The 24,416-nt window shown below is 43.9% G+C and overlaps 1 protein-coding gene across 6 annotated transcripts in view; it reads right to left on the bottom strand.

The window, feature by feature from the left end:
- Positions 1-588: 588 nt before the first annotated feature.
- CLSTN3 (calsyntenin 3) overlaps positions 589-24,416 on the bottom strand; it is a 65,153-nt gene continuing 41,325 nt past the window's right edge. For 5 of the 6 annotated variants that reach the window (XM_072653867.1, XM_072653866.1, XM_072653868.1 and 2 more), the window contains 12 exons: positions 24,121-24,402; positions 23,167-23,279; positions 21,744-21,906; positions 21,009-21,065; positions 20,133-20,290; positions 19,871-20,019; positions 15,801-16,027; positions 15,297-15,467; positions 10,919-11,064; positions 10,547-10,682; positions 1,853-2,055; positions 589-1,590 (listed from right to left, as the gene is read on the bottom strand). In XM_072653867.1, the coding sequence (XP_072509968.1) occupies positions 1,450-1,590; positions 1,853-2,055; positions 10,547-10,682; positions 10,919-11,064; positions 15,297-15,467; positions 15,801-16,027; positions 19,871-20,019; positions 20,133-20,290; positions 21,009-21,065; positions 21,744-21,906; positions 23,167-23,279; positions 24,121-24,402 (1,946 nt within the window). In that variant the 3' untranslated portion in view covers positions 589-1,449. Of the gene's footprint in view, positions 1,591-1,852; positions 2,056-10,546; positions 10,683-10,918; positions 11,065-13,378; positions 14,531-15,296; positions 15,468-15,800; positions 16,028-19,870; positions 20,020-20,132; positions 20,291-21,008; positions 21,066-21,743; positions 21,907-23,166; positions 23,280-24,120; positions 24,403-24,416 lie in introns of those variants that run through there. The other variant, XM_072653872.1, reaches the window with a different exon arrangement.

Genomic DNA, 24,416 nt, shown 5'->3' with positions numbered 1-24,416 from the left:
TCTTCCAGATCATCTAGTCCCTCAATTCTCATTTTACAGATGAGGAAACTGAGGCTTAGGGAGGTTAAGTGACTTTCCTATAGTCATACAGGTAGTAAGCAACAAAACTGAAATTCTAACCCAGGCCCTCTAATTCCAAATCCAAAATTTTCTACCAAACAAAACTGTTCCTTTGGGAGGTGAGAGCAGGAGCAAAAGAGCTTCTGGCTGTGACCTTGAGATAGGGAAAAGGGGAGCATGAGAGAACCTTCTCCACTCTGTCCCTCCAGAAGATCAAAATCTATTGGACATTTGCCTACAGGCCTGTGGCCTTTGCTTTACTTTTTCAGACTGAGGTGGATAGGAAAGCACTAATGTCATGCTACTTTTGGAAGCTTGGTCTAAGTAGTCTAAGTAGTCATGGGAAAATGTCTGGAAATGACCGCGGGAAATTTTTTGGAAGTCATCAAGAGTTATTCACCCCATCCAGTGTAGCATCCTTGTTCTTCTCTCCATCAGCCCTCCCAGGGAAATTTGGAAGGCGATTTCTCCCTCTTTTAACCCCGCCCATCCCAGATCAGGCAGGCAGGATGCAGCTCATAGGGTGGGTTTTTTTTTTCTGAGTTGTTTTTATTTGAAAACCCCAGGAGGTGCCCCACCCTCACCCAAGCCCACCCCCTTCCCAGACGTGATGACTGTGAGCTGACACATGATGACAAGTGACACAAGGCTGTGAGCTGCTCACAGGAACACAGGGACTGTGTTCAGTATAACATTGAAAAAATATACATTATATATAAGACACCCAGGGCACCTCTTCCTCCATCCCCTGATCCATCCCCATGGAAGCGGGGACAGGATGTAGAGAACCCCAAGACTAGAGGAGGGGCTTGGGTGAAAGTTAGAATGGAGGGACCTTGGAAAGAGGTAGGGGAGGGAAAGGAGAGAAGGGGGAGCGCCCCTTCCCCAGAGTAAACTGGGAAAAGGGAAAGAATAGCAAGAGAGGGAGTGTCCACATCAAGGGAAGAAAAGCTTACCGGGAGAGGAGGGGAGGGGAAGCAGGCATTTTCTTTCATTGTTCCCTCAACCCCATTGCTGGTAGCCTTTCCTGAAGTGTAGTAACTATTAAACCCAGTCAGCAGTCATGAAGGAACAAAAACACCAGTAGTGTTGGCTGCCAGAGGGAATGAAGTAAGGAACCCAAGAGGGTCCCTCCATCCCCCTTTCTAATACAAGCATCCTGGGTTCCTACAGGGGAATGAAGATTCGTGGGAGTGGGGACAAATGCTCAAGAGTAAAGGGGAGAGACACTATTTGAGGGAGGGGAGGAGAGCAGGATGCCAGGGACTTCCCTGGAGAGGGCCTCACTGTCAGACTCATCTGCCCTGTTCTGAGATGTCTCTTTCCTGCCTGTGGGGGTGTCTCTGTCTCTTCTCTCCTGGGTAGGGCGCTCTGTCTGGGGAAGAGCCCTTAGTAGCGGTGTGGGGCCGACTCAATGATGTGTCTTTCTTCATTGCTGGGAGAGTCAGCTCCCTCCGAGTCACTGCTGTCCTCGTCCTCCCGCTGCCCCCCAGCAGCCCCTGCCACACATGTCTGCCGATTCTGGTACGACTGGAGGGGAAGAAAAAGCAGAAGTGAGAAAAAAATCAGCGTTGCATCATACATTCCAGTGCCTTTCCTCCTCAGTCGGACCTCCCTTAGTCCATCCCCAGCCTCCATTACCGCCAGGACGCTCTCCTTTCCCCTTCCTTGGCCAACTTGAGCTGCCAGTTCCTGGCCTTTTTCTTTCTGAAAAGCCCAAGTTCCAGTCCCAGCCTTTGTTCTTTAGAATTAACTTTATACTCTTGGGCCCCACCACAGTCCTAGCCCTCACCTCCATGGGGTTAACAATGATGGTGAGGGCTGAATCATCCCAGAAAAGGTCAGGGTCTTTGGGGTCATCTGAGGCCCCCGATGAACCTCCAACTCCTGAGACACGCTGGTGCAGGGAATGGATCCGTACCAGGCCCAGGACAACCATGAGTGCCAGGAATCCCACACATACCACGATGATGAGAGTCGCTGCACTAGGAACCACTGTAAGGGGAAAAAGGGAAAAGAAGATCCTGGAGATGAAGGCAGGAGGCAATTCCCAGAGAGAAGAGCAGGAGGTACCAAAGGGTAGAGGAAACACAAAGTGGAGGAAAGAGATACTGGTATGCAAAAAAAAAAAAACAACATAGACACAGAAATGAATTCAAATACAGGTTCTACCAATAGCTACCCAAATTGGGCAGCTTAGTCACCTCTCTGGGCCTCAGTTTCCTCATTTGTAAAATGAAGGGATTGGATAATCCAGTCTCCAAAAGTCCAAAAGATCCAAAAAGATCTCCAAAGTCCTTTCCAGTTCTAGATGGATGATTCTGTGACTCTCAACCTGAGATGCACGGATGGAAATAGAACTAAACTAGGAAATAGGGTGAGGCAAGACAGGCCATAGCCACTGCTGAAACATGGACTCAATGTTGGAAGGAATCTTGGAAATTTTCTACCCTAAATGTCTATCCAATGCAGAAAAGCACCCTGCAACATCCCTGACAGACAGATGATCATGAAGTTTCTGCTTAAACACCTCCTGTGATGAAAACTCACCATCTCACAAGGCATCCTCTTTTTTTTTTTTTTAGATAGTGCTAATTCAAGAGTTCCTAAATTTATTTTGTGCTATGGACTTCTTTAGCAATCTAGTAAAGCCTTCTCAAAATAATATTTTTAAATGTATAAAATGTATAGGATTATAAAGAAAATCTATTCTTTTGAAATACAGTTATAAATAATAATAATAGATAGAAACCAAAAAAAAGTTCACATACCCCAGGTAAAGAAAGTTCTTTACATTGAGCCAAAATCTCCTTCCCTCTGACTGTCCTCTTGCTGCTTATATCGTGGAGCTATACAGAGCTGTATATGTGTGTGTGTGTATGTATATGTGTATGTATGTATACACACACACACACATACAGGGCTATACAGATAACCTTTTCAACTGACAACCTTTCACCTTTAGTTCTCTGAATAATTTCTCCTCTGACATTTTTTTTCAATCTTTTCAGCATCCTGGTTGTCTTCATCCGGATGCACTCAAATTCATCAACTCCTAAGGGTATACCACCACCCAGAACTAAATGGTGTTCTATTTAGAGGGATTCTGACCAGCTGCCCAAGGACTATCACCACCCTTGCTCTGGATACTTCAGGGAGCAATTGTTTTAGCATTATGGATAAGATCATAGGATTTAGGTTGCTTAGTCCAAATCTCTTATTTTACCTGTCAGGAAAATGAAGTCTGGAAAGGTTAGGTTATTGCCCAAGTTTACAGGTCATATAGCAAAGCTGACATTTGAAAGGAAGTCCTCTACTCTTTCCACTGTGCTGTGTGTGTTATACCTTCCCCATTCTGGATATTAAGCTTCTAATAAAGCAAACTGAGATTTAATTAGCAGTTTTGGTAGCCATAATTACAATTGATTCAACTTTTGATCAAGTAAAACCTCTAGGCCTGTGTCTCTATCTTTCTTTTCAGAAATTCTTTTAAATTTTTTTTTGTTATTTTGAACTTGACAAATACCCGTAAATATGAACTAGTTCATGTACAATGAAGAACAGGAAAAGAAAATTGTATCTGAAACTGCAAGTTACTGTTATGTAAAGCCTAAGCCTTTTGTCGCATGAACTACTCAGCCAAGTCTTCCCTAGCTGGTACAAATATTTAAGCTTAAAATTGTATGAAGACTTTTGGAACACACTGTATAGAGTTGACTATTAGAATTTAAGTTCAAGACCTTATATTTGTCCATATTCAAGTTCATGTTTTTAGAGTCCTCACTGTTTAGATTTTTTGAAATCTTAATTTTGTCAAAGGCAACAAGATGGCTCAGTAGACACAGCTATGGGTCTGGAGTCAGGAAGACCTGAGTTCAAATCCAGCTTACTAGCTGTGTGACTCTGGACACATCACCTAACCTCTGTTTGCCTTAATCCACTGGAGAAGGAAATGGCAAACCACTTCAGTATCTTTGCCAAGAAAACCCCAAATGGGATCACAAAGAGTAAGACACAATGGAAAAGACTGAACAACGGCAACAATTCTGTCGAGTCATCTAAGCATTGTGTCTCCTACAAATCCCTGGAAATCTTCATCTAAATCATTGACAAAAAACTCTCAATAGGGCTAAAGGGCAAGAGAGATTGATGAGATATATGAGCAAATAGAGGAGGGAGAATGCCCAAGTGAAAGGAACACCCAAGCCACCCAAATTTCAGGGTACTTATGTTCAAAGTAGAACAAACACTTCCCACCTCTAAAGACAGACACAGCATCAGTTTCTCCTTCTGTTCTCTGGAGGTGGTATAGCACAGGAAAAGAGGCCAAGCAGGGCAGAGGAGAACCCTCCCCACCTGCAAAGGGATCACTGTTCCTTTCTTCTCAAGTCAACATCACCTCTACACAAGTCTAGCTAGAACTGAGGACACCAGGGGTAGCTTTTGGACCCGAATGAAGAATCAGGCTGAAGTGTCTTAAACAGGAGCAGGAACATCATTGTAGGGTAAAAAGAACTGTATCTCCAGGTAGAAGAAAGAAGAGAGAGATGTGTACAAGATAGGGAAAACTAAACAATAGAGCATTACCCCATTCCATTCACCCACCTGATATATCTCTCCGGAAACTTGATAGTTTCTGTTTTCTTGTGCACTGGGAATTTTCTGAAGTATGAAGTTCCTGCTCCCCCAAATTCTCTTCCTGAGAACTCTCTAGCTCCTCTCTATCCCTCTCTTGTCTCGTGTCCTGTTGCCTCAAATTGACTCTCAAGTTCATTGGGGCGTGGAGTCTGAGGGGTGGTGAGAAGCGTAGTGGGGCATGGACCTTCACTGAGACCTTTGAGCTTATAGCAGCAAAGCAAAAATGGAGGCTTAGGCCTATGCCCACCAAGACTGTGCGGGCAAACATCCCAACAAAGAGCAGGACTGGCCTTACTTGGGACAAAACACATATAGAATAGCTGCTAGCCTTCATTACCCCTAAGATCAGCCATGCTATAAACTGCTTAAGCAAAGACTTCATGACAAAGCCCCTGAGTGATTTCAGGATGGCCCAGGAGATTTGTATATATGATATCACCAAGCTTGTTACCAACTGGGTGACCCAGGCAGTCCCTAGCAGAAACAGGTAGACACAGCCAGTAGAAGCCATGTGGCCCACAGATTGGATGCTCAAGACCACCACTCTAGCTCCTGACTGGGCATATACATATGGCAAATGAACAAACATATAGAAATACAATCTCCCTACCCACAGCCCCAGGTCCCAGAGTTTCATGCACACACCTAAAGCCCATGGACGGGGAAACATAACACTTGTGAATCCACTTGGGCTCACAGAGACCCAGTTATTTGCAGAGGAATTCATTATGTTCAGAGTTTGGTCCTGAAGGAAAGCAATTGCCTGAGGGGGTGCAACATGCATACGTATAACTACCACACCCCACTTATCCTAGTGTACAACAGTGCCTTGAGAAGCAAATTTACAGATAAAGAGAGAACTGGACAGACTACCCTTTCCCATAACACCTGAAAAAACTCACTCAGCAACACACTTCAAGAATAATAGGTGCAGGAGAACGTAGAAAAGAATCCTTCCATACAGTCTTGCCCTTGAACACACCTGTCCAGTGTGGGCACCATAGGGGAGCAGCCAGCCAGGCTAAGGGAGGCTTGACCCAGCCCACAACCCACACAACAGGCCCCACCTCCAGTTAGACCAGACTCTTTCCCCAGGGTACTGGCATCATCCCTCTGAACAGAGAGCAGCCAGTTAGACCAATGTGTCCTACCCATCAACGGTATGGGGGAGGGAAGAGGAGGGAAGAGTTGCTCTTTTCTAGGGCCTCCAAGAAAACAATAGATTGTTCAAAAATTTTTAAATGTGGCTCTGTAAGATGTATGGGATCTTTCCTCCCCACTCACCCCACCTGGCAGCAATCTTATTCTCACAACGATTTTTGTCTTGTGCCAATATATTGCATCAGTAAGCACCCTGACCTACACAGGCGGCTTGCTATCACAGGTTCTTAGATCTGCATTCATAAAAAGAAAGGCAACTTTTGAGAGGTTAACAATCACTTTAACCAATCACATATATCATTTACCTAATTCAGGAGAGGTAGCACCCTGAAGTTCAAAGATAATACAGGGAAATCAAAAGATCAACAGACATGACTTCCTCTGCCTGAATTCAGCAGACTGACCACAGCTATCAAAGAGGGAAGCGCTGACACCTGAGTTTTCAAGTGGGGGCTCCTTAAAGCAGCTTGCCAGATTCCTTGTCTGGCACACAAATCTTCTTACAAAAACTAAGCCCCAAAGTAAAACCTTATCCTCAGAGTATTTATACACTTTTCAGAGCCAGAGGGCATAACCCTCTGATCCAGTGCCTCAATAGAAAAAACAAAAAGTACTTGGGACCCTCCTACAAAACAACTCCCCTAATCAAGCTTCCCATTCTTTAATCACATTAAAATGGAGGCATTATACTTCTTGATTACACTAAAACAAAAACAGAAAAAGATCCTAATTTGGTTGCCCTTACATATGTCAATGTATTTGCTCTCTAACTATGCACAGCCACTGAATGGTGGCTGCCCAAGAATGTGTTCAAAATGTAATTCATCATTTCACCCCCTTCTCCAAAATCTCTCCTCTTACTTACTTTCCTTTTGTTATCAAGGGCATCATCCTTCTAGTCTCCTAGGCTTGAAACCATAGCATCATCCTTTACTTCTCACTTCCTCTCCTTCCACATATCCAATCTGTTACTAAATCTTCTCTTTCTTTAACTTCATGACATGTCATGTAAATGTTTCCTTTTCTCCCCACATAGCTGCCTCTACCATGTAAGACTTCTACCTGGTTTCCCTGAATCAAAGTCTCTTCTCACTCCAATCCATCCTCTGCTCAGCTGTCAAGATGATATTATAGAAGTATAGAGTATAGATCTGACCATGTCCCCCTACCCCAGCTTCTGACACTTTCTCAGTCAGCTCCCTATTACCTCCAGGATCAAATACAAAATCCTCTCTTTGACACTGAAAAGACATCCCTTACCTGACGCCTTCCTGCTTGTCCAGTTTTCTCACTCCATACGTCCCTCTGTGGCCTCTATGACACAACACTGCCCTGGTGGCTCCTCAAACAGGACACTCATCTGTGCCTTTTCTGGATTGCTTGTACCTCTTCATCCCTACCTTCTATTTCCCCTCGTTTTCTTCAAGACTCAATATTACCAGCAGTCTGTCCATCCCAAAGCTAGTGCCTTCCCTCTGAGATTACTTTTCATTAATACTTCTGTTTATATCTTTTACATATAATTTTTCCCCATGTTGTCTTCTCCCTTAGAATGTGAGCTCCCTGGGGGTAAAGGTCCTCTTTTTTGCCCCAGCAATTAGCATAGTTTCTGGTCTTTCAGTAGTATCCAACTCTATGTGACCCCATAAGATTTTCTTGGTTAAGCTATGGGAATGGTTTTCCATTTCTGTCTCCAGTGTGTCCCCATTTTATAGATGAGGAACTGAAGCAAATAGGGGTTAAGTGACTTGCCAAAGATCACATAGCTAGTAAGTGTCTGAGGCCAGATTTGATCTTCCTGACTCCAGACCCAGTGCTCTAACCACTGTACAACCTAGCTGCCCCACCTGGCACATAGTAAACCCTTCATCAGTGTTTGTTAACTGATTGATTAAAAGAAGGAAGATTCTTAGGAATATAATGGAAGCACTAGAAATATAGAAAAAAATTTAAAAAGATGATTTATTTGTAGACCCTCAGGATTTAATTATATTAAAAATAGATTCACATTACCCCCTATCACATTCAAGGGGATATGGAAAGACCACCAGAAATATACTGAGTAAAGGGAGGGATGATAGCAGTCTCTTAAAATTGTCTACAGATAAAGAGTTTTAAAATCCACAATTGCCTCCTCTTGCCCACCACATGAAGTCTGAACTAATTCAAAGCCCAGCTCCAATCTGAGAAGGTCCTTGATGACCTCATTCTCTTCCTCCTCACACATGCACACTCATTCTGGCCTCTGTGACACTGCTTGATTGAACAAAGAGCTACCATTCTCCATGTTTTCCTGTCTAACCTAATCCTACCAGTTGTCACATGCCCTGACTAGTCTAACATGCGTTAAGTCCTCCTATTTCTGAAGTCCCTATTGTATTTAAAAGTTATTGGAAGTAAGGGAATATGATCAATTTTTTAAAATATCTTTTTTTTAAAATGTCTCATAACTTTTTTTTTTTAATATCTCATAACTCCTGACTGTTGTCACCTCAAGAGTCTTCATTATTTCATCTCAGTAAAGTTGTCATGGCTCAAATTTCTGGAACTCATTTTATTGAATTGCCATCAAAGTCCCTGCCACACAGTTATGGGAATCAGGGAAAATCTAGAAGCCATCTAGTTCAACTGGAACATTATTCTGCTTGCAGTGGTGGTAAATCTTCATCCCACCAAGGGGGATTTTTTTTTTAGTCAAAAGTCATTTAGATTCTAGTCTGATAGGAAAGGTAAGTGATCAAGCTGGGTAATATTATTTTTGGTTAAAAGATGTATGACTATAAAATAAAGAGGTTAATTTTGTGTGTGTACATGCATACATGCATGTAACTCATAAACTGGTTCTAAAAGCAAATCCAAAGAGAGGTTCCAAACATGTTTTGAGTAGTGACAGATCTTTAGTCATTTTTTCAGTGTCATCTGACTTTTCATGACCCTTTTGGGGTCTTCTTGGCAAAGACACTGGAGTGGTTTGCCATTTCCTTTTCCAGATCATTTTACAGATAAGGTAACTGAGGCAAACAGGGTTAGGTGACTAGTCCAGGGCCACACAGCTAATAAGTGTCTGAGGTGAAATTTGAATTCAGGTCTTCCTAAATTCTATCCACTCTATCCCCTGCACCACCTAGCTGCTCCCAGCAGAATAATGGGCCATTTAATCTAATCTGTATTCTGTAGGAATCTATTGGAGGGTCTGGGTTTGAATTCTAGCTCTACTACCCATGTCATCTTAGGTAAGTCACTTCCCTTCTCTTCATCTGTAGAGGAGATTGGAGCAGAATAGTCTAAGGCATAAATCTTTCTAACTCTAAATCTTATTATTGAACAAATAAATATATCAGTCCCCAGGGTGACTACTTTGAAGGATGACAATCATTTGGATGTAAAAGTTTGCATTTGTTCAAGAGGTCAGTCATATCATGTAAATGAAATAGGGAAAGGAAGGAAGGGAGGGAGGAAGAGAAGGAAGAGAGGGAGGGAAGATAGGAAAGAAAGGAAGAAGGAAGCAAACATTTATTAAGCACTTACTAGATGCCAGGTTGTTCCAAACACTTTACAAATAATACCTTATTTGAATTGTACCACAACTCTAGGAGGTAGGTGCTCATGTCATGCTCATTTTACAGTTGAGGAAACTGAAGCAGACAGAAGTTAAGTGACTTGCTCAGAGTCACATCTAATAAGTGCCTGAAGCCAGATTTGAATTCAGATCTTCCTGAGGTCCAACACTCTATCCACTGTGCCTCCTAGATGCCTCGGAGACAATCACCATGGCAGAATGCCATATGCTTAGTACTTGACCATTCTCTATTTTTTTTTTCCATGTGTGCTAATCTTGTCTTAAAAACCTAGATCTTGGAAGGATGAAGCGCCCACCCCCCAAACTGACATAATTTATTGTTTGCACCCCAAATGGGATTCCCTGTGTGTTCTTGGGAGTCAAGTCTGCACTAGACTGAGACACTTGTTTGTGCAGCTGGGACCCTTGTAGATAAGCAGACCATCCTGTCTTCATGGTCTAGCAGTTCCCAAGAGAAAAGAATGCAGCTTTTGCTATCACCTTGCTCCTCCCTTTGGGAGGAGTTTTGTCCTTTTCCCACCTTTGACTGCACTTTTCCCCCTCTCGTGCCACTCCCCTTTAGGTGAAGATCCGTGTTTCATCCTTGCCTTGATGAACTCTCATAAACAGGCAAACTTCTATATGGATTGTGAATGCTTTGGGTTCCACAGGCATGGCCATTTCTCTTATAATAAACTTAGTTTTCACGTAAGTTGTGATTGCCTATTGACAAATCAAACCTTATCTTACATCTCCCCCAGAACAGCAGTTCTGAGCACATATTAAATGTTCAATAAATATGATTGATAGGAGACTCCTCCAGGTCAAGGATTGACATAATGTGATGGAGGGGAGGCAGCAGCAGCAGCAAGAGCCTGAAATTCCAACCAGACCTCATCATGCTAGTGATGAAGACATAGGAAACTAATGGCCCAGGAAGAGGAAGAGTTTGGCCCAAGGTGTCAAAGTAAAACAGGCCCAGAGAGGGTGAGAGGTCTGGGCACCCCTAGTCCCCCACAGTTTCCATTTCTTCCCACCTACCTCTATCAAGTAGAAAGACAGCACTTTGCCCAGCACTATCATCCAGTATCCCCCTCTATTCATTCAGTCCTACCCCTCCTTACTTACTGGAGTTTTGGTGAGTGCTGGCTATGCTGTGTCCAGCCATCTCCGCAGGTGGCTGGTGTCCATGGTGCAGAAATTGCTGGGAGCTGAGCACATGGCTAGGGTAGGCAGCCCGATTCATGCTATGCAGCACATTTGCCTGGAGACAGAGGGTCAATAACATTTGGGTGTCTTTCTTCAGACTTTCTACCACTCCCAAGCCCCAAACCCCAGTTTTTGCCACCTCCATTCCTCCAGCTAAAACAGTGGCAGGGCTCTGTCTCTTAATGTTAGGGCTCCCCACCCCACTAACAGGAAGTTTAGCCATGCCATCCCACCCCACTGGACTTTCCCAATTGGAGCAAGCTCTGAGAGGGAGGGGAAGTCATCTTGTACCTCTACAATGAACTCATTGCTGGAATATCGGCCATTCATTTCGGAGCAGGAAAGCCTGAATTTCCTTGCATAGAGGGCAGCCCCATGTCGAAGCCTATAGCGTGCTTGCCTCAGCACCTCCTCATATACGGTGATGCTTTCCACTCCTGGAGAGATGGGAGGGTGATTTGGCACAACCCACATGGGACCCACCAGCTTAGCAACGTAAAGGTGATGCTCTAGCTCATATGTGTGATTCTTACCTACTAAGACTTCACTTAGCTGGGGTTGCTAGGACAGTGACCCTAAGTAATGGAAGAAGCTAATGCCTTGTATCCTTTAGTATTGAGAACTAAATCATATCAGGTAAGTGAAATAAGGGAGGGAAGGAAGGAAAGAAAGAAGGGGAGGGGAGGGGAGGGGAGGGAAGGGAAGGGAAGGGAAGGGAAGGGAAGGGAAGGGAAGGGAAGGGAAGGGAAGGGAAGGGAAGGGAAGGGAAGGGAAGGGAAGGGAAGGGAAGGGGAGGGGAGGGGAGGGGAGGGGAGGGAAGGGAAGGGAAGGGAAGGGAAGGGAAGGGAAGGGAAGGGAAAGGAAGGGAAGGGAAGGGAAGGGGAGGGAAGACCATACTACAGATCTCATTGTACAGAGAATCATTAAAAACAGTTAGAGTATGAAACAAGAAATCAAAAGAAAGAGGCTTGAGACCTAGCTGTCCTACAGGCCATTAAAAAAAAAATCGAGATGATACCTGAAGGGGCAGCAATGCAGGTGGAGGGTTCCTGTGAGATCTAATCACAACCCTGTATCAGCCTGAGCAACACATCTGTCCCCTCCTTCTCCAACCTTACTCTGCCTTCATCCTGGGGCTGGTGGGGACTGCCCTCCCTTTGCTCTCCTCACCTTCTCTTGCCCTTCTAATTTTATAACTTTTCATACCTACTGTGTTAATGAAGCTGAGGCCCCTTTTTAATTTACCCTGACTTAGGAATAAGTGTTGGAACCTTGCATGACTACGGCAGCATGAAGCTGCATGGTGCTGGCAAAAATGAACATTTGGTGCTGGTTCTCTCCAAGGTTTTTTTGGAGAATTTGTATTTCCTAGGCTCTACTGATCTGACTTTATAGGGAAACAGGAAGACCCAGGCAGTGGGTCTATGAGCATGTGGTATATCTGTATGGAAAGGGGTGTCAGGTTCGTGGCCCAGCCATGAACAGGCTCTGGCTGCTCTTAATCCCAGGTTCTCTTTCCTTGGCACTGCCCATCTCTAATGAAACTAAATGAAACTTGTAGATTGGGAGAAGGAGATGAATCACAGCTGTCTTGTGGCTCTCATGACCTTAAGCACAATTCTTATGTACCTATGAAGCACTGTCTTCCACTGTCCCTTGGGAGGCTGGGCTGCCTCTGCCTAGCCCCCATCTAACCTAGTTTGTTGGCTGGTGGGGGAAAGAGCATTAGCTATATAAGAAGAGGAATGATCCAAATGGTGACTTTCCTTAACTCCTTAGAAGGAGGATCACACCTCCCAAAACTTCCTCTCCTTCCTATCCCCCATTCTCCTTATAATATGAATTATATTCCAAAGCTTCCCTGCAGCTGGCCTGACTTTTTACTTTCACCTGCAGCTTTGCTTCCTGGGACCCATAGTCCCCCTCACTCTGCACAGGCTTTGTAATCTGAATTTTGTATCGAACTGACTGCTGTAAATTTCTTTGTCAATGGAACTTAATAATATAGTGGGGAACTTAATAAAATATGGTGGTGATACATGATCTAAAAAAATAAGAAGGAAGGAGGAAGGGAGGGAAGGAAGGAAGGAGAAAGAAAGACAGAAGGGAAGTTAGGAAAGAGAAAGGAAAGAAGGAAGGAGGGAGGAAAGAAGAAAGAAGGGAAGGAGGAAGAGAAGGATGGTAGGAATGAGGAAAAGAAGGGAAGAAAGAAATATAAGTAATAAAGGATACAACATTTAAGCCTCTTCCCTTAGTTCTGCCTCAATAGTTTATTACGTCTGTAGTTGCAGACTCTTTAAAAACTGTTTCTATTTGTTAGAAGGAGCTGGGAGGCGTTATTGGGAAGTGACAGTGATGCTTTTAAAAAATGAGAAGCATCAACAAAACACAAAAAAGCAGTAGGTTTTGGGGACAGATAAGCCCCCAATGAGTGGAGAGATAAAGGAAAAACTAATAGCTCCTTGGCCTCTAAGAAGTAAGAGAAGGAAGACAGAGAGATGAAAGAAAGATAGCAAAAACTGAAAAGGGAGAGAGAGGAGTTAAAGGATAAGAAGACAGGCTAACTGATATGCTGGGGGGTCCCTGGAGAGTTAGAAATCCACCTTCTGAAGCTACAGCACTATACCTTTTAATTTGTTTTTGGATTGGACTAATGACTTCATTGGAACAAGGAATTCCCAGTGAGGAAACTCTTGAAGATTGGCAACTACTCTGCAATTTATAGTCTCTGAGAATTAACTGGGGCACTGAGAGATTGAGTCAGTCAAAAAGCATTTTATTAAGTGCTTGCTAGTGCCAGGCACTGTGCTCATTGCTAGAGATACAAAGGAAGGCAAAACCAAACCAGAAAACCATGGTCCTTGCCCCTGCCAGTCAACAGGCAGAATCTGAGCTCAACTCTTTCTAACTCCAATTGTCTTTCCACCATAACATACCACCACTCTATATTTCTGCCTTTCATCAGGGATTGAGGCTGTAACTTTGGGTTTTGTTATAATAGCACCTTTGAGTTTTATTAGAGATGAAAGATAAATAGGTAGACTGAGATACATAGCTAGAGAGTTCATTAAATAAAGTAACTGACGCTTGTTGAATTGAATTGATTCAATAGGCACACGAACAGGGCGAAGGAAGAATAGAATTTTGTAGTTGAAAGAGACCATGGTGGCCCACTGAACCAACCTTTATCTGAGTAAGAATCTGCTCTGTAACATTCTCAACAAGCATTCCCATCCAACCTTCCCTTAAGGCCCTCTAGGGAGGGAGGTCCCCCTACTTCAAGAGCCAACCTACCCACTTCGGGGTAGCTCAGATTGCTAGGAAGTTTTTCATTACATTGAACCTAAATGTGCCCTCCCAGATCTCTCTACAAGTTGCACCTACTTGTGTCCTTCAGGGCCAAAGAGAACAAGTCAAATATAAACTGGCTTTTCCACATGAGAGACCTGCAAATAGCTGAAGGCAACTCTCCTATCTTCTCCTACGTCTTTTCTTGCAAGTTAAACCTTCCCAGTTTTTTTCAAATGATTCTTGTATGGCATGTGGTCTGATCAGGGCAGAGAATAACCTCCCTCATTTCAGATGCTATTCCTTTCTTAATGCAACCTACCAACACATTAGCTTTTTCTGGATGTCATAATATCCTCCTGATTCATATGGAATTTGCAGTCCACTAAGAGACACTCAGATCTTTTTTCCTGACAAACCCTAGTCTAGCCACACTCCCTGCCTCACCCACTGGTTATATTTGTAATGCAGATTTTTTGAACCTAAGGGTAAGAATTGACATTGATTTCTAGTGATTTTCATCTGATTTGATTCAGTCCAATCTTCTGGCTGGTTGAGGTCTTTCTTAGATCCTGAATTTGGCATCAAACACTATCCCTGGTAGAATTGGATCACCTGTGAATGTAACCAGGGAGAGGAAAGATGGAGGTGATTGGTGGAATAGCAGACTATTTTGCTTTTGCATTTGTGTCCCTAGGATCTAGTACATTATCTTGAATAAAGTGTGTATTTAATTAATGTTTGTTTAATTCAGTTGTTTTAGTGTGGATGAATCTCTAGCAGAATTATGTGCAGAAAAATATGGGAGGAAAAGATGGGAAAGGCAAAAATTTGGAGCCTGAAATTGGAGTCACTTTCATTATGTATCAACATATAAAATAGTTTTCTTTCTTAGGAAGGATATAAACAACGCCCAGTCACACCTCTGAACCCTAAAAGAAAGGACTCTCCCTATTTTCTGTTAGGTCCTAGGGGAAAGTGAAATAAAGGTCAAAGCAGTGCTCTAAAGAGTATGGGACTTTGCTCCAGGGTGCTGAAATGGGTGGGGGGGATCCTCTATTAGGACCCGCAACTATCCCTGATCCCTTACCTGTCCCTTGCCTGCCATCCCCAGGGTTCCATTGCTGTGGCTTTCCCCCTCTGTGGTCTGTCTCCCACCCCATCCACCAAGGCAGCAGTAGAGGGATGGGAGGGGAATCAAGGACAGTCAGTCATTCAAGTCAGATCTTCTAGAGGCTTGACTACTCTTGTCCTGATGTAACTGTATCATTGATAGGTTGATTTCTGGTCTCCCCTCCTTTTCCCATGAACTGAATCTATTCTGGGCACAAGAGTTTCCAGTCATGATTCTAAGTGGAAATAATCCTGAAGCCCCACTAACCAGAAATGGTAATATAGGCAGAGGTATTACTGATCTCCAGTCCTCGCTGCTGCAGAGATGTTGCATCTAGAAGCAGACTTTCTCTCTCTGGATCCAGGTCATCCCCAACGAGTGAAATTTCACAGCCATCCAGGTTGTGCACAATCTCATCAGACATTCGAGTGTCTGTCACTGAAAAAAGGAGAGGGTCAAAGATAAAGGCCTCCAGAAGCAGTGGATGTCTCCAAACCCCATGAAGATAACTATCCTCTCAAGGCCTGATCTCTTCCTTCCGTAATTAATCATTTCTTGCAAAGACAAGCACCTCCTGGTGTTTCCAGAAACTTTTCCCATCTGTGATCCCTAAATTCCCTAAAATCCTCTTCCCACTGACATTATTTCTGAGGGTCATGCTAATTCCTCTTTTAAAATCAAGTTACTTTCTTTTTATGAGAAACTTGTTTTCCAACTCCCCTTAAAGACTTTTCCTTTTTCCTTCTGACATTGTTTCTAGGGCAGCCTTACCTGTACCCTGCCAGCTCTCATCTTTTTTGGCCTCCACTTGGTGGGAGATGGAGCAGGTGATCTGGAGCTCAGGGAACAAAGGGACTCCCTCGGGCCCTTCAAAGTCCACAGCAGGGTGTGCTAAATGGGTCATACCACTTAGTAGGATCTGAGGGGCATCTGGCTGGAGGACCACAACATAGCCCTCAACATCAGGGATAGAGACACAGGACTCCTCACTGAAGCACCTGTGTTGAGAGGGATGGTAGGAGAGAGTTATGCAGATTCTTTTACGTCCTCTTTCTAACCCTTGTCTCTTTAGGGGAAGATCCCTCTCTCACAAGAAGGATGAAAGAAGAGGAAGAGTTAGTAATCCATCCACCCACACCAGTGGAACAAAGCTAGGGGAAGAGACTTCCTTTCCTGATGTCATTCCCAACTGTAGGAAAGGTTCTGAGTAGGAAGAATTTGTCACTTATTTCAGTTCCCTTTAGTCCTCATAGGACTTAATTGGTTTCCTTATACTTCTTAATTGCTTTCCTTATACTTCTCAGTTCATTAATTCTAATAATCCTATCAAACATAAATGAAAAACAAAATTGACACTGACCTGAAAAAATAATGTGCATAGCACCTGTTTTTTGTAGCATATTTCATGACAATGGAGACTTTAATCACCCAAAAGACATTACTCTGAGTTCAACATCATAAGAAGAAAGTGGGGTAACCCCAAGCAATGTTCCCTTCCCAGAGGCCTAACTCAACGACTCAAGGTGATAAGGGCCTAGAGTCTTTAGAGTGGTCTACTCTGGTTATACTGCCCCAAGTCCTACCCACTCCCATCATGGTACACCATACTGATTCTGTCCTGATGGCATCATGACACTAAGCCTTGTCTTGAAGGCAGAGTCAAAACTGAGCCAATAGCATAGTTGCTTAGAACTACCCCTCCAGGGTGACAATATCAACACTTCCCAAAATAAGTTGGGCAGTCAGTCAGCTGGTGTTTGCATATGTGCTAGCTAAAAGAATCAGATAAAAAGTATAAACCCCTGTCCTATAATTCCTCAGAAAATGTCTCATCTTCCTGGGTAAAGTGACTTAACTGGTGAGAAGGGAGTGCTGACAGAGTGTGTGCTAATAGAGGCCATTTTGCTTAGAGAACAATTGCTCTTTGTGCTTCTAAACAAGTTGGATATGACTGCTGAAGCCAAGAGAGAGGGGCCAAAGAAGAGTAAAAGACAAAGCTTGGAGGGATAAATACTCTGGTGCTTGTCTCAGCAGGGAGGAAGAAATCTCCAGTTCCCTTAAGCAGTGAGGTTCCCAGGTTGTGAGATCTACATCATTATTCAAGGCAGCCTAAAAACAGTGCAGTTTGGGAAACAGCCTAAGATAACATGGTGGCAGCCATTTGTATGTGGTTTAGAAGAGGTTTTTTACCAATAAAGTGAACCAGCCATTTAACTTATTCTAGACTGAGATAATAGCTTTCTCTGAGTTCCCAAAGTCACTTGTTTGGTTGTGTTGTCTATACAGCTGAGGGAAATGTTTGGAAAACAGCTTTAACATTGCTTTGGGAACTGTGTGAAAGGTGGGTTGGAGAGCAGAGAGACTGAAGGCAGAGACCACTGACTGAAGAGGCTGTTTAACAGCAGTCCAGGGAGGGGATGAGAAGGATCTGAGATAAGATGGTGGTTGTGTGAGTGGAGAGGTTGGGATATAGATGAGAGACTTTTCTGTGATAGAGTTGGCAGATGGAGTCATCACTAGGAAGGAGCTACAGGGGCTGAAATTTAAAGGGCATTGGCAACAATTTTATTGCTTCTCTAACATAGAAACAAGTACTCTTAGCATTCAGTTGGAGAGGATAATTAGTTAAAATAAAAAGTTACCAAATGTGGCACTCCATCCCTTGCCCTACTGTCCCAAACTCTCCCTCATCAGCTTCCTCAGCAGCAACCTGGTATTACTGCAGGATCTGTATTCCCCACCCCATCCTCATAATACTCTCAACTGAATTGCCTGTATACCAAAATAGCTACTTGTAGTCCATTGTACTTGGTGACTGGTTGAATGAGGAGAGAAGTGGAAGTAGAGGGAGATGTGAAAAAAGCCTCAGAAAGTGTGAGCTAAGGTGATTGGGAGAATGGTGATACTTAATAGAAATATAGAAGTCAGGAAAAGGGGCAGGGTTAGGGGGCTGACCTCGGTTTTGAACATATTCAATTGAATGAGACAATGGGACAATGAGGTAGAAATAATAAGAGTTGGCATTTATATAGTGTTTTAAGGTTTGCAAAGTTCTTTACATATGTTATCTCATTTAATCCTCACAACAATCCTATGAGGGGTTGCTTTTATTATACTCATTTTACAGATGAGGAAACTGAGGCTAGGAAAAGTTAAATTACTTGCATAAAGTAAGTATGGAAGGCAGGATTCAAACCCAGATCTTCCTGACTCCAAGTCCAACACTATCCACTGTACTATCTACTTGCCTACAAGTATGTACATGAAAAAAGCAAGTGTGAAATAGATCAGGGTTAAAGATAAAGATTTGGGTCATATAACTGAGATAATCATGAAAGGCATGGAAGTGGAAGAGATGATCAACCTTGGGGAGATTACATGTAATCAGTCATTGAATCCACAATTCTAGATAGTCTAGTGACTAAGACTCTTCCTCACACCCCCACACCTAATTAGGACAGGCCTAGTGTCCCCACTTCCATCTTAGATATGATGGAAAGGACATTAAATCTGGAATCAGAGGATGTGGGTTCTAATCTTGATTCTGTCATCTACTGCTTTGTAACCTTGGTAACAAAGGTTCCCCTGGGCCTCAGTTTCCTCAATGTGTAAAATAAGGGTATTAGAGTAGATGGACTAGGTGCCAACTCTAATAATGTGATCCATGATGATCCTATGATCTACTTGTAAAGGAAGGTAAGTCCCAGAAGAGAATAACCCATCCAACAAAGAGAAGGTTGAAACTGCCCTTGACCAGTGTGGTACTTAAGGCTTTAATAAAGATCCCTGAGTCAGGACAGAAGATACAGTCTTTCCATTCAAAACTCTTGGTGGTAGAGGTGGAAGATGCTTTGGTTCCAGAGACTAAATACATCACAATTGTTTGTGTTCCCTTGAATAATTTAGGAGGTTTTTATCTAGAGAATAAGAGACCTCATCCACTTCCTATGCCTGAACTGAACTGAACTGTCCCTGGTTTAACTTTAAGTATTCCTGCTCTAGCCAAACCTTGGACCATAACCTGGTTCTCCAACCTGGTTTCCAAAAACCCCTTTCCCCACAGCTCTAGTCGACAGTCACCACCAGGGAGTTAAGAGCCCATCGTAAATTAAAGCTCATCTTTATTCTCCCTAGGAGATAGGGAACTATTAGGGATGTTTCTTCTCAGGTTGCTGATGGAGAAACTAGGGCACAGCAGGAGAAAGGGATTTGACAACCAGTTGGGGTAGGGGTGGAGGGTGGGGGGGTAGGGCAAAGAAAGTGGGAGGGAAGGGAGTCAGATAACCAGTTTCATCCACTAGATGGCAATACATCCTAAAAATAAGTGTTCAATAAGGCACCCACCATTGAATGACCAATGTGTACTTGGCACTGTGATTTGAGCTATCACTTGAATCCTATGGGGAAAAAAAAGCTCAAAATGTTTTATCTGTGGGTAAGCAGTATCAAATTGTGTCTTACATTGACATAGTGAGGCGGGACTTATTAGAATAAATGAGGAAAAAGAAAAAAAGAGTGAAATGCCTTGTGTTCAAGGTCACTCAATGGGTCAGTCAATAGTCTGGCAGCAGCACTAGGAGCTAGGTCTCCTAACTGAACTCCATTTAATGCACTATACTTAATCATCCTTTTTTCTTTTCCTAAAGGAAGGAACAAAGAAATAAATGGAAACAGAGAAGGGAAGAGATTTCCTGAAAGTGTCATTGAAATGTGAGCTCAGTTCTGCCACTCACTATCTGTGTAATCTCTTGGGCTTGTTTCCTTGTCTGGAAAATGCAAAACTATGGCTTTCGAGAGGTCCTTTCTTACTCTAAAATTCTACGATTCATCCCCACACTCACTTGACAGCAGTGGCAAGGCGCAGGGGCCGGACACCAGGTGTTGCAAAGCGCAGAGTGTTCATGTAAGCCACATGCTGCAGGGCATGATTGAAGGTCTCCACGTCATCTCCCTCCAGGGTGAGTAGGGACTGCGAGGGATTCACGTGGACCTGGGCCCCAGACATAGACATAGCTGTGAGCAGGACCAAGGGCAGGGAAAAGGAGGGACCAGATAGGGCAGGGGGCAGGAAGACATGCTAGGCAGGTAAAGGAAGGCCTGTACCTTCATGCCTTTGCCCAGGCTCTCGAAGTCCCTATAGTCCAGCCCCTCCCGACATGCATAGAGGCATTCGATAACCTCACGGCTCTCCAAGCGGCCTGAACGCACGCTGAAACCAGCCAGGTAGCCATGGAAGTAGTGGTGAATCGGCAGAGGGTCTCCTAGGGCAGGAACATAGGAGCAGGAGCAGGAGATGAGGGAGATAAGATCAAAGAGGGAAGAGAGAAGAGGAAAGAAAGAAGCAGGGAGACAAAGGAAAAGGAGAAAAGGGCAAAAGAGAGGAGAGGGAAGGGCAAAAAGGGGATATGGGAGAGGAAAGGAAGAAGGAAAAGGGACCAGGAAAAAGAGGCCAAGATACAAGGGAAATAAAACCAGAAGGGAAAGGATAAACTCCTGAAAGCCAAAGGAGAAGCAACAGCCCTAAATGATGAGTCCAATGGAGCAAGAACCGGAACAAGGAAATCAGACCAAGGAGAGAAGAGGAAAGGGGAGCCACACAGGAGTGGTCTGCCAAGACACAGTCCAGTTCCCAAGCCAGGCTGTACACCTTCCCTCCTACCTGGCCTAGCGAGACTACTCAGAAGGATTGGATAGGTCAGCTTCAGAAGATTCTCAGACACACCACCAACTCCTCCTCCTTTCTACCTCTGTCACCACCACCCCAATCAATGTAAGGCTAATCAGAAGACCCCCTTACCTCATTCTGTGGAGGTACACCACAGGGATCTAACAGGCCCTGTACTGCTGTCTTTGTTTAGGTCATGGTCCCCTAAAAAGGGATGCAGTGGTGCATAATGGGGCTGGAGAGGGTACAGGGGAAGAAATATGCATCGTTCCAGTTCCCCAATGGAAACTGCTCCTTGCACAAACATACCATACCTTGGTTCACATCTGTGCTGTTGTCTCCCCCTTTTTCCTTCTCTTTGCTTTTTTCCTCTGCAAGGAAGAGAACTTGTGAACTCGGAGTGGTAAGAGCAGATGAGCCAAAAGGAATAAAAGAGAGGCCCTGTCCTTCTGCGACCAGAATCCTAGCCCCAAACATGTCCTACTTAGGAATCTCTGGACAGCTTTCAAACTGGACCCTCCTCCCACCAACAACTCAACACCAATCTCTCAGACCTCAGTGTGATTTGATGAAATTTCAAATGTGATGCTCTGGAATCCATAGCCTCAGGTAAGAAAAGTGAAAGGGGAAAAGCTTTATGATGGTTTCTGAAGGGTTCTTCTCCAGAGGAGATGATTTTCTTGTCCATGTCCACTAATGATGGAGCAAGGACAAAACTGACAAAAATTATGGGAGGATTCAGGTGATCCATTAGGAAAGTTTTTCTAGCAATCTGGAACACTGACCAGTTTCTATGGCTCTGGAATCTCCTTCTCTTGAGCTCTTTAAATATAGGAGATTTCTATTTTTCTGAGCTTGGGATTTGCTTACTCAGATGTAAAAGGATGCATGAGGAAACTTCTGCTAGTCTAGCAAATACAGGCTATCGTTTCCCTATTGGTCATCCTCCTTTCCCTAACCCTAACTCACCAACTACCCCTTGGTGGTCCTCATCTTGGTTCTGTCCTTGAGTGGCTTCTGGATGAGGGTAAGGGTAGGGTAGGACTCACCAGTCCAGCAGGCCCCAATCATGAGGGCAGGCTCTTGGCGAGGTGGGTGGATGAGGCCATTGTCATGGATGAGAGCAGGATCAAAGGAGATTCCATCCACATAGAGCGTGACTGTGGGGAACTCAAGGTTCAGAGCATAATGGTGCCACTCATCATCACAGACCTAGAATGGGTGAACAGAGCCAGGAGGGGAATGAAAGCAAGATCATCTTCCCTAGTTAGTCTCTAAGGAAGTCTCAATAGCCACAATCCATGCCTTCTGGGTGAGATGAGAGATGTTATTTTTCAACATCAAGATCTTCCTTCAAAGTAGGTGATAAAAAAAAATTCCATTTTCCGGGTGTCATAATGCTTGAATTTCTACCATTAGAGATTCCCTTATTTTAAGTATTGCCCACTCCAAGTATGTTTCTAAATATGCAAATATCCCTTAGAGCAAGCTCATTTATCACTTAAGAGTACTGGGCCATTGGAGTCTCAAAGGGCAGGGAAGAAGGACGAAGAAAATGGGGAAACCTCAAACGCAAACTGTCTCTTTCATACTTTTTCTGGGGTTAGCCCTGACTACATCTGGAATCAGAAAGAGGAGAGACTGAGTAATGGAGAAAGGGCAGAGATAAGAATACAAAACATTAGAGCAGGGGTGGGGAACCTGCAGCCTTGAGGTCACGTGTGGCCTTCTATATCCTTACATGTGGTTTTTTGAATGAATCCTTGCCATAAAATTTGAATTCAGACAAAAGGCCACACTTAAGGATCTAGAAGGCCACATATGGCCTCAAGGCCACAGGCTCCCCACCCCTGTGAGAGATTAAGGGGTGGGAAATGCCATTCCCTATTCTCAGCTGAAGGAGAGATCTGAGAAAGCTCTTAAATTATCCAAGGACTGAGGATCTAGTTCCCAGATTACCAGGCCTTTGGTTTCCCTTCCAATCTTTGCCCATTTTGCACATGGGACTAGCCCCTTGACTAGGGTATAAACAGTATATATCAAAGGAGAAAAAAAAATCAGACTCAGCTGCTTCTTGTGGCAGCTAGAGATAGGTTGGTTGAAAATGACCCTCGGCTCTAATTAGTTTTCAAATTTATCCACAGATCTTTGTCACTTACAACCATAGATAATCAAAGGTCAGCAGCCTAAGGACTATACATAGGAAAGAACTAAGAATTAAGGCCTGTTTGAGGTTAATGGCAATCTACTCCCTACTCCCTCTCACCCTGAGAAAGCTCTCTGTAGGAGTCAGACTTTGCAAGAAGAAAAAAATAAGGAAGAATGGTGTCTGTAGAGAAACTTCTATAAACAGAAGACTCAGCACAGGAAGAAATGAATGGGAAATAAGAGGTGAAAAGCATCTCTTCCCAGTATTCTTCCCATCCATTGAGTGTCTCCAGGAGTCTGAATTTTCCATTGTACCATCCTTACCTGCTCCAGTTTCCAGAGGAACTTGACTGGACGGGCACTCTCCAACAAAGGCCAGTAAAGGAAGGCAATTCGGCAGCCATGGACTGTCAGCCAGTAGTGAGAGAAGCCATCCTCTGTGGGGAAAAGTGGGAGACAGAGATCAAACACCAAGACTTGGGACAAGAGTAAGTTAAGGCAAAAGGACAAAGTAGATATTTGAGTCCTTTCAGGGTCAGTGACATAGCTAAAAGTGTCTAAGGTCCCATAGATAGTAAAAGAGTAGGAAGGTGGATGTATATTCATGCCCAAAGATATCCCAGTGGAGGAAAAGGTGGAGTAAGCCCATAGTGGAGAGGGAAATTAAGAGTGAAAGAGATAATCTATCTATTCATTCACCCCTTCAACTTTTATTGTTATTATTTAGTTGGCTTTTCTGTTGCGTCTGATTCTTGGTGACCCCATTTGAGGTTTTCTTGGCAGAGATACTAGAGTGGTTTGCTATTTCCTTCTCCACCTTGTTTTATAGATGAGGAAACTGAGGTAATCAGGGTCAAGGAATTTGCCCAGGGTCATACAGCTAGGAAGTATCTGAAGCAAAATTTGAACTCAGGAAGATGGGTCTTCCTGACTCCAGGCCTGGTGCTCTATCCACTGTGCTACCAATTCAGCTAACATTGATTAAATGCCTGTTGTGTGCAGAACACTGGGCTAAGAATTGGTTTGGGAAGGGTGGTATGTGTACATCCCAATGTATTGCAGGGGTATTTGGTTCTCTATCTATATTTATTGGTAGAAATGGATTGTATATTTATGGAGGTGGAAAGAGCCTGAAAAGTCATGTAGCCCAACCCCTTCATTTTATAGATCAGAAAACTGAGGCCCAGAGAGGCTCAGTGACTTGCTCAATTTCATAGCTAATGTCCTACAAAGCAAGGACTAGATCTTTAGCCTCCTGACTCTTGGTTTGATGCTCACCGTTCTGCACAGTGTTGCACACGATGGTTTCCTCCTCTTTCTTGCTCTTGCTTGGGGTGACTCCATGTTTCATCCAGAAAGATAAAGTGAAGTGGTCACTGAGGCCATCTTGGGAGCCAGATCCGACCCCGCCCCCACTGCCCAGGGGGACCTGCACGGCCTGGGTCCCGTTGAACCAGTAGATAAGGCTGCTGTCCTGACTATAGTGCACGGAGAGCCCTGCTGTCCAGTTAGCATTAGGGCCAGGCATAGGGAGCAGATCCACCTCCCCTGTGGCAGCACCTGTAGGGCACCCA

The sequence above is a fragment of the Notamacropus eugenii genome, chromosome 3 (genome assembly GCF_028372415.1).
Source record: "Notamacropus eugenii isolate mMacEug1 chromosome 3, mMacEug1.pri_v2, whole genome shotgun sequence".
Lineage (NCBI taxonomy): Eukaryota > Metazoa > Chordata > Mammalia > Diprotodontia > Macropodidae > Notamacropus > Notamacropus eugenii.
This window is presented reverse-complemented; position numbering and strand designations above follow the sequence as displayed.